General features: G+C 55.4%; 1 protein-coding gene across 1 annotated transcript in view; it reads left to right on the forward strand.

Moving 5' to 3' along the window:
* drosha (drosha ribonuclease III) overlaps nt 1-15061 on the forward strand; it is a 93542-nt gene that overhangs the window by 76509 nt on the left and 1972 nt on the right. The window contains exons 30-31 of the mRNA XM_086150464.1: nt 6599-6691; nt 8636-8682. Of these exons, the coding sequence (XP_086006590.1) occupies nt 6599-6691; nt 8636-8682 (140 nt within the window). The remainder of the gene's footprint in view (nt 1-6598; nt 6692-8635; nt 8683-15061) is intronic.

A 15061-nucleotide genomic window follows, 5' to 3' on the forward strand; every position in this document is an offset into this window, starting at 1 on the left:
CGACGCACACCTCGCTCATTATTTCCCCCATTCCGTCGGTTGTCATGGCGACAGTGACAAATGTTAAGGGTCGTGTTTGCGGCGGCGTGTGAAATAGATGTCGTCCGTTGCTCTTTTCGCTCGGCCCGTCGCGACAGAGGCCGCATTCGACGCCGGCGAGCTCGGAGGCACGCAGGTCGGCGGCGAGGCTGCGAACCTAAAAGCTACCTCTGAGAGGGACCAGGACGCCGCCTCATCAGACCATGATTTCATGTAAAGGCCACTCTTCTGGAAGTAAATCATTTGCTTCCCCAGTCGTGCATCTGGGCGGCTAAAAGCGGCGGCTTTCAATGCGTGATAGTTCAGCGGATCAGCGGCGCCGCTCCGAGAAGCAACCATGCGGCCGCAGGGTTTATTAAAAGAGAAGGCAATCGGAGGCCGGTTTACGTCGCAGGCCGTTGGCACGGAGACGGAACGAATCCGTCCGTCATATGGACCCCTTGGCAAAGCCGGTGCCCGTCTGGAGAGACAATGCATCGCCTTTTGCCAAGGCTTTTAGAATGACCGACTCCGGCTCTCAAAGTCAGGGAGGAGGAACCGGGAGGAAGACGTCACCTTCGCAACCGTCACAGAAACACCCCTTTCCTCCACACCGGAGACGGCCGGGCTCGTCCCGACCGTCGCCCCGCATCACGAGCATCTGAACTTCACTTCCACTGGAGATGTTGGCGAGGTGGAGGCGCCCTGGTGGCCCAGTGGTCGGCGTTCCTGCCTCACAGCAAGAAGATCTCTGGTCGGATTCCAACAGGAATTCCAAACAGCCTTTCTGTGCGGCGTCTCCAGGTTCTCCCCATTTCTGCGAGGGTTCCTCCAGGTTCTCCGGGTTCCTCCCACACTCCAAACGCTTGCAGAAGGTTGACCGGAGACCCTGCGTCGTCCAGACAATTGAGTGAGAGGGACACTGGTTGGATGTCTCTGTATACATCCCTGTGATAGATTGGCGACCGGTCCAAGTCGAACTCCGCCTCTCGCCGAATTCCAGGTGGGGTTTACTCCAGCCTCCCGTGACCCAGATGTCCATGTCCAGGAGCAGATACTGTGTGGTGCTGCAAAATGCACAACTTCTCTGCGCTGTTTCCGGAATCCAAGGAAAAGCCTTTGCATCAAACTGGCAGTCGAATACATCATCAAATCAGAGTTCCCAGGACGTTCCTGCAGCGAGAGTCAGCTAGAACGTCACCGCCTTCAGCGTTTGGACGCCTTCGTTTGGGAAGAGTCCGCATCACAGAGCCTTGAAGTCTGGAAACTGGTTGCCACGTCTATTGAAATGGCAGTCTTCATGACGCTCAGCGCTCACGTGGACAGAAGTCAGAAAGTAGCAAAACAGACGTTAGCTTGACATGGAATGGAAACGATGGTCCGCCGCAAGACTGCGGCCAAGGGAGAAGAAATGAAAGGTCGCGTTAAATCGTAACTGTAGGACTCCTGGCAGGAGCGGGGTTGTTCTTCCCAGGCCTGGCAGACCGGATCGGACGGGGCGCGTCCGACGGCAAAGATGCACTTCTTGAAGCTGCCAGTCGTCCGTGTGTCCAAACTCCGGCGGCCTGGAGACGATGAGGGAACCGCTGACCGTTCCTCTAGAGGTCCTTGCCTGCGTGACCGTCATGGCGGACGGCCAAGATTTAACTGACTTATTTTGCTCTTGGGAGCTGCTCCTCGGAGGAAGAATGAGTAATGGACCACGTGCAGCCGGCAGGGCTGTGGACCCCGAGCTCCGAACGCTCTTCAAATGTCAGACATTTACGCCGAGGACCGACCCTCCGCCCGGCCTCACGTCCTTTCTGTGCCGTTTGTTTTGGACATTAAGCCCCAGAAAGAAGAGGCCGACGATCGCTCGGAGACACGAACATCATGACCTCGTTCATCGTGTCAGGACGCGCATATCAAACAAGATGGAGGTCAGCTTCATGTGATGTTCGCCGGCGTGTTCAGCGGGTCGTCACTTCGGCGAGACGACACTTCCGACACGAGTCTCTTTAGTATTATAGACCTTCTGCGGGTCCCGGAGGCTTTTCAGGAAAGAGGCGGTTTCTTGGTGCGTTCTGACTGCAGAGGGTCCAGGACCTCAGCTCCTGGAGCCAACTGAGCTCCTTCACCGAGGCATCGTTTCACGGCTCCATAGGAACCCGTGCGACGTAGGCACTTGTTCAGAAACTTACAGCGGACTGTCGTCTCCAAAAGCTCTCCTGGTCACTGCTCAGCTGTTTTCTTGGGACCGAATGGACGGAAGCGGTGAGAAACGGAGCCCCGGCGAGATCCGAGCTCCGGTGCAGACACGGCGCCTGCGAACCGGCGCACATATTTCAACCAATCCAGCTTTTAACGGCGCCGACGTGTCGGTGAAGCGGGACGTGGAGCCTCAGGGCCCGGGAGGTTCCGCGGGCAGGCGCGGGATTATCGGCTGCGACTCGGTATCGTCCGACAAAACAAATAATTAAACTCGGGGGTGTGGCGGGAGACGTGCCCGGCATCGGCCCGACTCGCCGCCATTGTGCGTCTGAACGTTGAGATTCAAGTCAGCCCCGAGCGCCATTTGTTTCTCGCCCACGTCCGTCCGAGCAGCGGCGCCGGAGGATGTGTTGATTGTGGTGTCAAAAGTTGTGCTGTGTCAAAACTCGCCGTCCGACGGGCGGATAGACAGAATAATAAACAGCGGAGAGCAGAAGAGACGTCCCAATCAACACAAGGACAAGGGGAGAGAGGGGAGGAGCTGCTACATGGCCGGCGCTACTGAGCGCTAAACCGGCCGCCCCCCCCCTTCCTCACGGAGAAAACGGTGTCAGTTCCCATGGCGACGATACATGACTTCACGGCAGCCCGTGAAGGCTTCGTCAAACGACGCTTGCTCCTTGACCTCGCCGTCGGACGACGCCGGCTACCTTCTCTGCGGCCAATCGCCACCTCGTGGGACCGGCGGCCGGTGGCTGTCGCTTCATATTTTCACTCCCTGAGTTTGCACCGAGGCCGGACAAAGAAAAGACGTTTTTTCTTCTCCCCCCCCGACATTCCCAGCGCACACATGATGAGGTGCTTTCCTTTGCAAAGGGAGCCCGGCTCAGGGTCGGCTCAGCAAACCTGGGAAAGGATCTCCAACGTCGACCGCGTGACTCCTATGTCATCTCCATAAAGCTACTAAAAATTAGCTGATTTCAGACAGAACACTTTGAAGAGGTGTCCAGCTCCAATCCGGTTCCAGGAAGTAGCCTCCTCCAGGGGAACCGGCTCGCTGTGGATTCACACAGGCCGTCTGGAACCAGATTATGGACTGTTGTGATGACGTGCTTCTTCAGCTCCGCACTCAATAACAAACCAGCAAAGAAGAAGAAGAAGAGGAAGCCCACACGGACACCCTGGAGGTGGAAGCTGCCACAGCGTTCATGGACTATCAGATGGTCGGAGTGTTTTTTCTTCTCCCTGCACTGCTTTTGCAGTGTGAAGACCCTCATGAGCCGTTAGCTAACTCTGGACAAACGTAGATGTTCCCCTGCCAGGCCTGGGAACCCCTCGGAGGTGCAGCAGGCCAGAAGAGCTTGGACCTCTTTTGCTCCATTTCTGACTGTTTCTGTCCGTTCTGTCCCAAGAAAACATCTGAGCAGTGACCAGGACGTCTTTTTAGAAATGTAGCTCCAAAGTCCAGAGAGAGGTATCTGGCAATGGGCGTGTCTTATGACTCCCGCCAAGCACCTGGTCATACGAGTTCTTCTTAAGCTGTAAACAGACCCCGCCTCCAAGCGGGAGCCGAGATGGTCCAAGGAGCTGAGATCAGCAGTAGTTGGTTCCTCAGCGATCCTTATGTACCAAGAAACGGGCCAGTTCCTGAGAAGGTTGTAGGACCTACAAAATCCATCCGGCCGGGGCTTCGGCTGGTTCTCGGGCACCGGGATCCGAGGGGCGTCTCTTCACATCTTAGACCTGCTTCTGGAGACGGTATGAGTCCACCAACCTGCTCCTCGCCAGACTACCTGTACATCGGGATGCCGTGGGTCAGGCAGACGGAGGCGAAGGTGGAGCAGATGGTGCAGTATTCCAGCGTGAAGATGCAGAGCCAGGCTTTCGCCCCCAGATCTTCCCCTCCTGCTCCCGGCCCGGTCTTCGTTTCTTACTGGAGTATGTTTGCGCCTCTTGCTCCTGTCGAACACGAGTCCACGCCGCCCTCTGCTCGCGCCGCAGCCCAGTGAGGAGCCTTTCAAAGCTGCCATGTATCTCCGGCCCCCAGCTGTCTCCGGGGGTCGCTAATCCGTCGTGTCGTCGACGGGAGCGAGGAAGGGATCCCGGCTCGTCTCGCGCCACCATCTGAGCTCCTCCCGGCCGGCCTCCGCTCGCCCAGATCCGGGTCGGGCTCCTCCGTCCGCTCAGCCGTGAGAGTTATCTCCACGGGGACAGGGCTCGGCCGTTTGGGCGCCGTCTGATTCAGAATTCTCTTTCCAAGCGAGGGTTTTCTTATGCCCCGGATAGCTGCGGCTGCACGCGGCGCCATCTTGATCTCCCGGCGAGGAGTGTAAGCGAAAAAGTGTGAAGAGCGGCGAAACGGAGTGAGATAAGAAGGCGAGTCGGACAGAGAGGGTTTAAATGGCGAAGGCAGGGCAGGAGAGACACGTGGAGGAGTTGATGCACCGCTCAAGGTCCTCCGGGGGACGTCGGACTGGTGACAGATCCACACCTCCGCCCCGGCACCCTCACTTTACACCACATCCAGCCCGGGCCGGGACCCACCGGGACCCACCGGACCCACCGGGACCCACCGGACCCACCGGGACCCACCGGACCCACTGGACCGACCGGACCCACCGGGACCCACCGGACCCACCGGACCCACCGGACCCACCGGGACCCACCGGACCCACCGGGGAGCACCGGGGAGCACCGGGGAGCACCACATCACTCCTGCTCACCATGATACTGGAGGAGGCTTCTTTTCGCCGCCTCACCCTGGTCGCAGTCACGTCAGGTCTGGGAACGGAGAGCTCGGAAAAGAGGGAGGCGACTTTCCAGAGAGAACAGTTCTACCCAATCAAACCCGTGGGGATGCTGAAGGTTCTCCGTGGAGTCTTACTCCATGTTAGATCAGGAACCTTCGGTCAGATCGTTAACGGCAGACGCTTTAAGACGGGACACTGATAATATCTGGTTCCGGAAAGTAGCCTCCTCCGGAGGAACCTTCTAGTTGTGCATTCCCACAGGCAGTGAAGGACCAGGACATGGACCGGTGGGACACCGGCATCTTCAACGTGCACCTTCACCTCCACACTCCAAAACAACAGAAGAAGAAGCGGAAGACGACATGGACTAGGTGGAGGCGGAAACTGCCACAGCGTCCATAAGGACCACGGACTATCCAATGGTTGAAGAGTTTTTATCTTCTGCACTGCTTCGCCGTGGGAAGAATCCCGTTAGCCGTTAGCTAAGTCCGCACTTCTTCTGGCCAAATAAAGATGTTCCTCTGCGAGCCCTGGAAACCCCCGCGAGGTGCGAACGATGGACAAAGAGAGCCTCGGACTTCTTTGCGGCTCCATTTCTGGCTGCTTCTGTCCGTTTTGTGCCAAGAATACATCTGACCGGCGAGCGGGTGGACCTGTCCGAACGCACCGGGAGACGTCTCCGTTCCCGAGAAGGTTGCGGGAGCCGCAGAAGGTTCCTCCGACGCTGAGGTCGGGGTTCCGAGGGCGGTGCGGCCGCCGACGGTCGTCACTTGATTAACAATGAGAGTTCTGACCCGTAGAAGGTGGAGGAACACGTCGGGGTTCCCCGTCCGTCCCTCCGGCTCTTCTTCTCCCCTTCCTTCCCTTTGTGTTTTCCTTCTCCGATAACCCCCCGCTGATATCCCGTGACGGGGTCTTATTTGCGGGCGGGCGTCGCGGCGCTCCATTTTGTAAGTGAGAAAGGCGTGTGAATTATTGATGGCCGTGTCATAAGTGACCACACAGCATTAAAAATGGATCGCCCTCCTGAAATAAGTAAATTGTCTGTGAATAATTTAGGTGACTCACAGCTTGGGCCTGAGATGTTTATGCTAATGTTAACATTTCAAACATCCCTCATGTTTTGTCTGCTGTCTTGTACATATGTCCCTGCAGAAGAGAAGCAGAACAGACATTCTCTCCCTCCCTCTCCCTCCTCTCAATCTCTTATCGAGGTACATTTGGAAATGAGTTTCGGTGTTGCCCGCTCGCTCTCGTGCTTCGGCTCCGCCGCCGCTCCCGGGAATCCTCTCCTCGCTCGGCCTTCCGGCGGCGAGCGTCGGTCTGGCTTCCTCTTCAGGACCGCCGCGATCGCATCGAAGATGGCCGAATGAAATGAGAGATGAGAGAGATGAGATGAGAACAACTTTATTAATCCCGAAGGAAATTGTTGTGCCGGAGTTTCAAGTGAAAAACATAACAGTAATAGATAATAGTAGAAAGGAGGAAGAATAAGAAATACAATGAAATATGAATTGTCTTAACGAGAAAGACGGCGCCGTTCTTCTTCTCGCAAAGGCTCCCGCGACCTTCGGCTGAAAATGAAACCCTCCGATCCTCCGAGTCGCCTCCTAATCAGCTGTATTTCTGTCCGATGGCAGGACCCTGCAGACGGTGGGACCTTCTCACGCCAGGACCTACACCGTGGCCGTCTATTTCAAAGGGGAGCGGATCGGCTGCGGCAAAGGCCCGAGGTGAGGGAGGCGGCGTAGATGCCCGCCGGCGCCGGCTCGGCGGGTCGGCCTGAAGCGGGCCGACATCTGGCGGGCGGTCGAGTCACCGACACGGCCGTCAAACCTCAGAGGAAGCGGAAGGAGAGGCTTTGTTTCGTCCCGGACCGCGCATTTGGCCGACAGGGTGTCGTGTGATCCCGGCCACCGTGATTGGTCGGACCTGTCAGCTGAGGCTCCGCCCACGACCCCTTTAGATTAACAGCCTAAAACCATCCGTCCAAACCAGGAGGCCTCGCTCCGAGGATCGACGACAACAACGGCACGCTGGTCAAAGGATCAGGCAGTGGAGCCCCGACTTCCCTCTGCATCCGATTAGGGGTTTTCTGAGACGCAAGCGGCGCTCAGTAGATGTTCGTCTTTGTGGTGGGAGCTCAGATCAGGGTGAGCAGCGGCGGCAGGAGACCGTGACACCCACGTGGACGCCGCTGTCCGTGAAGTGGCGTTTAAAGAAAGTGGGACGCACCGCCTGCCGCTCGCTAGCCCAGAGAACATCATACGAAAACCTGACGGAGTTGTGTGTGTGTGTGTGTGTGTGTGTGTGTGTGTGTGTGTGTGTGTGTGTGTGTGTGTGTGTGTGTCATCCATGATGAGACGGAGAGCATGGTCTGTGAGAAGGTGGGAGGAGGTTGGATCGATGAAGGTCAGACAGAAAGAGTAGCAAAGCGTGCATCAGCAGGTTGCAGCATGCGGCGCGGAGCCGTGAAGTTTAGGACGGAGCAGCAGATGAAAAACTCCTCCAATGAAACACGTTTGTTTCTTGACTTTACAGGAGTTGATATTTCTAAAGTACATTGTCCTTATTTAAAAAAAAAACAAACAATAGCGGGGGTCTGGAACGGATCCATCGCCTTTCAATGAATTCGCTTTGAATAGGAGTGAAGACGAGCGCCTCGGTAGATATTGAGCGTCCGAGAGTCTGACGGGAGTCATTTACACGACGGCCTCGTGTCCAAACACGGCTGTGACGTGAACGTCCTCCGGCCCGGAGGTCGGCAGAGCGGGAGGAGCGTCCGGGACGTCTTAACGTGACCTCGGCGTCCTCCTCCTCCTCGGCCTCCCGTGTTCCCGAGACAAAATAAAACACGTGAATACGAGCGACGCCGGATCTCCGGCCCGGCCTCCTGACGGCGAGCTAATGGGCTGTGGAATAATGGCTGCACTTTATCCACGGTGTTTATTATAGCAATTAAGCCGCGGCCATCCCGTCCTATCGGGAGAGACATTACCCGGGATGAAAATGAATCGATCGCTTATTGATCAGACGTGAGATGTGTAATGGAAATATCAGTGCGTGCGGGACAAAGAGTCGGAGATGAGCTGACCCTCCTCATCTCCACTTCCACACACAACCTCCGTCTCTGCGTTTGACTGCACCACCTTTTGTCTGCTAATTTTGCCTCCTCCTCGGGGTCGGCGTGGTTGGAGATGGAGCTTAAATCCATCACCGCACACACACACACACACACACACACACACACATACACACATCGACTTGAAAGCTCTCACCCTAAGCCGGCGATAAGTTTGTCCCCTCCATAGGATCTCTGACGGCTTACTGTTTTTTGTATTCGCACAACTTAAGCTCCCAGCCGCCGCTGCCGGGCCTGCCATATCTCACACACACAAACACACACACACACACGCACACGTACGTACGTCTGAATATATGCAGAGGGGGAGGTTGCGAGCGCAAACATTGCCCGGCGTTCGTCTGCCAATAGGCTTACCTTTCTGAAAGGTGCTACCTGGGATTGCCGCGGGTGGTGGGGGGGGGCTTGGAAAACAAACAGGAAGCACTTTTGCTAATCCTCTGAATATTGGCACTTTTTATTTGCTTTATTTCACTAAAAAATGCTAAAGACCTCTCTTTGTGTGTGTGTGTGTGTTTTTAAAAACCTAATCTAGCATCCAGCAGGCGGAAATGGGAGCTGCGATGGACGCGCTGGAGAAATGTGAGTTTATTTGGCTTCGTCGACACACTCCGCACACACACACACTCACACACACTCCGCACACACACACACTCACACACACACGTTCACGCTAAGCCTTTTACAGGCCCCCGTCTCGGTGTTGACTATTAGCCTTGGCCGTTCTGTGCGCAAGATGGCTGGCAGCGCGCGGCGGCGGCGGCGGCGCGTCCGGGTTGGCCGGCCCACAGAGGATCCGGGGTGTTTTTGAAGTGCCGGCCCGGAGGCTGGGCGCCGGGGGCTCGGCGGGGGCTGGGCGCCGGGGGTCGCCAGAGAGAGGAGGAGGTCCGACCCTCCGCCATGTTGGCCCGGACGCGTGTGGTCGGGGGGGCCGTTGTTTTCCAGTGTTCACGTGGAGTTTTTGCAGGGCAAAGGGCGGCTTGTCATCATGTCATCATGCTTCCACTCCACGGGACAAGTGTGTGTGTGTGTGTGTGTGTGTCAGCGCCTGTGTTTTCCATCCGTTCGCAGTTTCCAATAAAGCAGCCGAGACAAATCCACTGACAGAAACAAACAGGTAGATTCTCCCACATTTGCTTTCACCTCATCACGGTTCACAAAAAGAGAAAATAAAGTTAATTGATCCCCATTGGGGAAATTCCTTTGTCGCAGCAGCGTCACAGTCATAATGTCAAAAATAGATAGGAGTCTAAATGTAAATAGAGAGACAGTTAGAAGGCAGAAGATAGCAAGACATCCACAAATAAATGGACAGCAGGGAGAACATCAACAACATCTGGGATAAGAAAGGACAACGTAAAGAAACAGTGAGGGTGAAACAAAGACAACCTGCACTAAATGACAATATAAAGAGAGTGACGATAACAATGACAAGAATCAAATAAGTAAAGGTAGATAGGAAGCGTGGGGGCCGGAACCAACAAAAACACATCTTGAGCCTTTAATTGCATTTGTCAAAGTTTGGAATTCCTTTTTCTTCTCATGTTATTCATCCCGCCAACAACTATTATTGTCTGGACTGCACATTTTAAAATAAAGTGTATTTAATGGAAAACGATCCACCCCCTCCCCCCCAAAAATGAAGTGTTAATGAAAACAATACAGACACCCCCAAAAATGCAAAGATGAAGTGTATTTAATGAAAACCATACAACCCCCCCCCCCCCCCCTAAAAAAATGCCTTAGCAAGAAAACAGCAAACATAAACATTTGTTTGTTTAGAAGTTTATTAGGACAGTGTACAATTCCATTAAGCACAGAGGCAGAGATGTTTGGACCAGATTGTAGCTCATAGCTAATTTCCATCTGAAGTCCAAGAGAATAAAATAGAGATAAAATAGAAAATAATCTTCTACCAGGAAGCGCTGTCATCTATCAAAATAAAACCAAACAAATAAACACAATTGAACATTCAAAAAATAAAATGTTAAAACATGAGCTATATTCCAGCGGGCGGCGGTGGAGTCGGAGCCGTTGTCGTTCCTATAGATTTTATTCCTAAAGCTCCAAATGCCGAGCCGCCGTCTGATCCCTTTCCCATGTGGAGGCTCTGCTCCCTCCTGGCCTCCAGATGCAAACATCTCACACGGCGGCAGAGGAACGCCGCCTTGAACCGCAGCAGATCCCGGCTGGGAGCCGGTCGGCCTTCTCTTCTGCAAGGAGGCGGAGAGGGATCCGTGCATGGATCTGACCATCAGCCCCGGCAGATCCTGCCGCGTCACCATAGAACAAACCTCTGGATTGTGTGGAAGTGGAATCCGTCCCCCGTCCGTCCCCCGCGGCTGCTTCCTCCCCTCGTCCTCTGAGAAGGACGTCCGGCAGATTCCCGGAGTGTGTGTGTTGGTGCAGAGCAGCGTTAGCGAGCGCTGGTGCCGCTGCGGGTCGAGGAGGCCGGACACCCGGTGGCGAGGGGCCGGTTTGAGGTCCGGTTCTTCCACGGCGGGCTCACCCGGCGACGTCCCTCTGGACCGCCGAGGAACTGACCCTGTAGACCCTCCGGAAAGTCTCTGCTTCCCCTCTGATGCACCTCTCAAAATGAAACCCCCTGCTATGGAAACTAACATGTTTCCATGGCGACGGTGTGTTTGACCCCACCTGAGGTGATGTTCCCGCAGCGTTGCAGGGATCCGTCCGGCCCGCCCGTGGACCCGCTCCGTTCCCGTCGCCGGTCTTGGCGGCTAAGTGTTTCCCTGCGGCGTTTCCCCGCGACCGCCGCGTTAATAACGTACAATTAGCTCTTTTATCAGCTAATTGTCGGAGGCGAGTGCGGACGGCGTGGCCGGAACCAGCTCGCGGGCCGGGGCGGCGAGGTCAGACTCCTGATTTCATTGGTGGCTTCCGCCCGACGCCCCCGGCCGCCGGTGATTGATGCTGTTTGCGCGCCGGTGCTTTGGCTTTTTATTGGATATTAGCGGTGTAGCACGTTAGCGCTCCGCCTCCTGCCTCCCCCCATGTCTACTCCAGGTTCCCCCCCCGCCAGGGTGGAGCACTTCACTGCTCACGCTCCCCCCGGTGTCGTCTTGTCGTCCTCCATCCCTCCATCCCCCCCGCCGGCCCCCCCGGCAGAGCCCCCCCCCCCCACGTCAACATGATTGATAGACACTCGTCGCCACTAAATGAACATTTCCTTCCTCATAAATTGCTGTTTGGTGTGACCGGATTAGCAATGCCTCTTAAAAAGGTCAGTTCATTTACAATCGTCTCATGGAGTCTCCTCCTCTGACGCCGGCCGAATGCTTCCAGTCCGTGGGGGGGTGGGGGGGGTCACTTAATTTAAACCTGTAACCCGCCCCCCCGCCCCAGAGTGTACGAGTTGAGCCCAGAGGTTATATGGATTTAATTAATTAGAGAACCAAATGCTCGCTGGACGGCGGCGTTGACGTTCCTCTGTACTGGGGATTTATAAGATTAGAGACACAGAAAAACAAATTTCATGCTTTTAAAATGTAAAATGTTTTTTTATTTTTTCCAATTCCAAGCACGGATTATTACTGGATGTGTGAGGGTGATTGCAGCGTCTAATTATTTAGCACCTTTGTGATGCGTGGTGTCGGAGCCCTGCCAGCGGATGGATGAAGGACATCTCCATCATCTTCACACGTGGAAAGCACTGCAGTAATCTGCGCTTTGAGAGAAGTTTTGGAGCTCGTCTGCTGCACACGAGCACTAATTGGTGGCAAAGAGGCGGCGTCGATGCCGAGTCTGGAAAACAAGATCGACCATTCGGTCTTTGATGATCTAGAAGGTTTGTCCTGCAGAGGGGATGGAGCCCATCTCTGCCGCCATCGGCTGAGAGGCTTCCCAGACCGGACACACAACCGTCCACCCTCCGTGTCGGGTCTCCAGTGAACCCTCTGCATGTGGGAGGAACCTGGAGAACCTGAGGAACCCCGAGCGGGCGTGAGGAGAACATGGAGACTCCAGGCATCTTGAAGGAACCCTGCTGGAATCTCAGCGGGGCCTCCTGCTGCAGGGGCGGGGCTAAGAGGTGCACCGCCCGTGCATCACATATCTCGAGGTTCTGGGGTCGTGCAGGTGTTTGCTGTACCGTCGGCCTGAGGCCGACCTCCAGATCCTCTCCTTCTCTTGAGGTGAACATGTAAAGGTGGTCTGAGAGTTGGCGTCCAGCTGTGACGCGAGCATGTCTCCTCACCCGGTCCTGGAGAAGATCTCGGCCCGAGGAGCGCGGCAGCGCCGTTTCTCAGCAAAAACTAATCAAGGACATTCGTCGTGTGTCATGTGATCCATCATCGATCCTTGTGTCGTCCCCGGTCGGGCTCCAGCTCCAGCGGTTCTCCTCGCGTCTCCCAAGATGGTCGTAAGACCTCCGCTTTGCTCCGAACCTTCCTTCTCCTGGACGTCCGGCTCGGCTTCTCCTGGCTGACGAGCGTCGTGGACGCATTCGGCGCTCATTAAATCCGTCCGCAGCGCCGGCGGCGTGGCGATCCGCCGGCGGCTCACCCGGTTTGGCGTTTCATGATTTGACGGCTGTTGACGGTCGCCGTCCCGCCCGCGTCCGTCGAGGCGGGATTAAATGTTAAGTGTGGCCGCCCGTCCAGGAACACGAGTGCAAACAAATGGAGGCGGCGGAGCTCCTCGGCTCCTCGGCTCCTCGGCTCCTCGGCCCCGAGGCCCCGAGGCGCCGCGCATCACGCGCCATTAGCTTTAAGGCAACATGAAAAAAACATGGAAATGGCTGAAGCATTTATCATGCATCCTTCTGGAGAGGACTCGCTCCCTCTCTCTCGGAGACACGGACTTTCTCAGCCTCGCTCTTTGCCGTCCACCGAAGCCACGGTGACGCATGGCCAGAAGGGAGCTGCTTCCCGCTCGCTCCGACTCCCCCCCGGACGGAGGCATCAGCCTGGCGTTCAGGATCTCCTGCCCGGTCTTCTGTTTGACCACTTTGTGGCAGAGAAACGCCTTCATTGGCGTCACCATGGAGACGCACCGTTGGCTCCTCGAAGGACTCGCCGCGGCCTCATCCTGATGGGGGTGGACGACTCCTGGATGGTGGACGACTCCGTGGTGGAGGGATGGAAGGTGGTGGACGTCCTTGTGCTCTCGTGCCCTCAAAGAGGCGCCTGATCTTGCTGCTGCCGCTGTGAGTGTCGGACCACGCCGAGCTGCTGGGGGGGCGGAGCCGCTGCCGGTCTCAAGACCGTAACCTTCGTCCTTGAGCGGAATTACTGCATCGGCGATAAACACACTCAGCGCGTTAGCGCTTTAACCGGAGGTCATCAGTATGCAGATGAAGTCGTTTCTCCAAGGTGCTTTTCTTGGGACGGACGGCTGAAAGTGTTCAATAAGTGTCGGCTCCTGCTCAGACTCCCGGGATCCCCGGCTTTTTTATTTGTTGCGGGAGAGTTTGCGAGGATCTGGTCTTTGTGGATGAAGACAATAGAGCGATCTGGTTCTCCGTCGGTTCTTGCAGTTGTCCTGCTGCAGAGCAGGAGTGTAGAAGGTCCCGGTCGTGGTCCCTTGTTCCTTTGCTGTCCCCAAGCAGCAAGAAGCCGCCTTATTCCTGAGAGGGTTCGAGGACCCGTGGAAGGAGCTCGAGCCCGCGGAGCTTCGCCCAGCTCCCTGCTGGATTTCTCGCCAATCCGAGGAGACCCGCTGCGGCGGGAGGTTCATCCATGTTTTCAAATGTTCCTCAAACGATAAAAAGGAAATTACCGATTGGTTCTACGAGTGTTTCCCCCACAAGACATGACAGGAGGCCTCCTTTCAATTAGGCGATGGGCCGATGTGTCTCCAAGAGCGAGGTCTTATCAGCCCCGGCGAGGCCCCAAACACAAAGCAGACGGGCGGCGGAGGTTTCTAGAAAACACTCCGTCCGTGGCAGATAGTCCAATCGCCGGCCCGAAAAAACCCCTCCGGCGCCGCATTATCAGCCGCGTGTCCGCCGCCGAGACAACGGTCATAATTAGATTTTTCCTTCCGTTCTTTTGTTGGGTGTTTTGTGTCTGATAATGTCGGCTATCTCCCGGCCGAGCCGAGCCGAGCGCCGCTGCAGAGGCGGTGACGCGCCGCCGCCGCCGCTGCCGCCGCCGCCCGGGCTCCAGCGCTGACTCAGGTTCCAGACGCTTCTAGAGTCCAAACCTCCGTCCTCTGTAAACAGGGTCGAAACGACTCAAGGGTGCAGCCTCATATATACTCATATATACAGAATATGTATTTATATACACATCCACAGGGTGGAAGCACACAGGACACCTTGAGGTTCGCCCTCTCCTCCCGGGTCCAAGCGTTGATGCCGCAGTCTTCTTCATCGGACACTTCAAACTGTTGATTTTCTCATCCGTTGTTCTCCATGCTGATGCGTCTGCACACGCACACTCACACTCACACACACACACACACAGTGTGTGGGTGGTTTGAGAGGTCGCTGGCAGCAGGGTGGGAGCCACTAGCTCCGCTAAGCTAATGGCGCCACCAACTCCATGCAGGAAGCAAACAGATAATATCAAGTCAGATCTTATTGATCTAGATTTTATTTGCATACATTTTATGGATAAAGCCCCAAAGCCCCACCCAGTTGTCATGTGGAGCAGGTCTGGAACACACTCTTAGATGATCTGGAGACACACACGCAAATAAAACACAATCAATTCATTTTATTTCATAAAAAAAAAAAAAAAACAATAAAATATCTTTCAACAGTTTAGAAAATAAAATGGACAATGATATGCCACCGGGAGTTGGCGTCACATAAAGGGAAGTAACATCAATTGAATAAATACAATTCAAAAAGCAATGCATTAAATACAGTTTCAAAAAATACAATATTCCACCAGGGGGCGCTCAAGTCAAGTCAGATTTTATTTATATCGATCCGAATCCCGACCCGGGCGTCTGATGATCCTTCCCACGTAGATCAGAGCTGGACGGCGCTCCTCAA

This window comes from Fistularia commersonii, chromosome 8, assembly GCF_037954325.1.
Source record: "Fistularia commersonii isolate RoL2024-O1a breed Wild chromosome 8, RoL_Fcom_v1.0, whole genome shotgun sequence".
In the NCBI taxonomy this organism is placed as follows: Eukaryota; Metazoa; Chordata; class Actinopteri; order Syngnathiformes; family Fistulariidae; genus Fistularia; species Fistularia commersonii.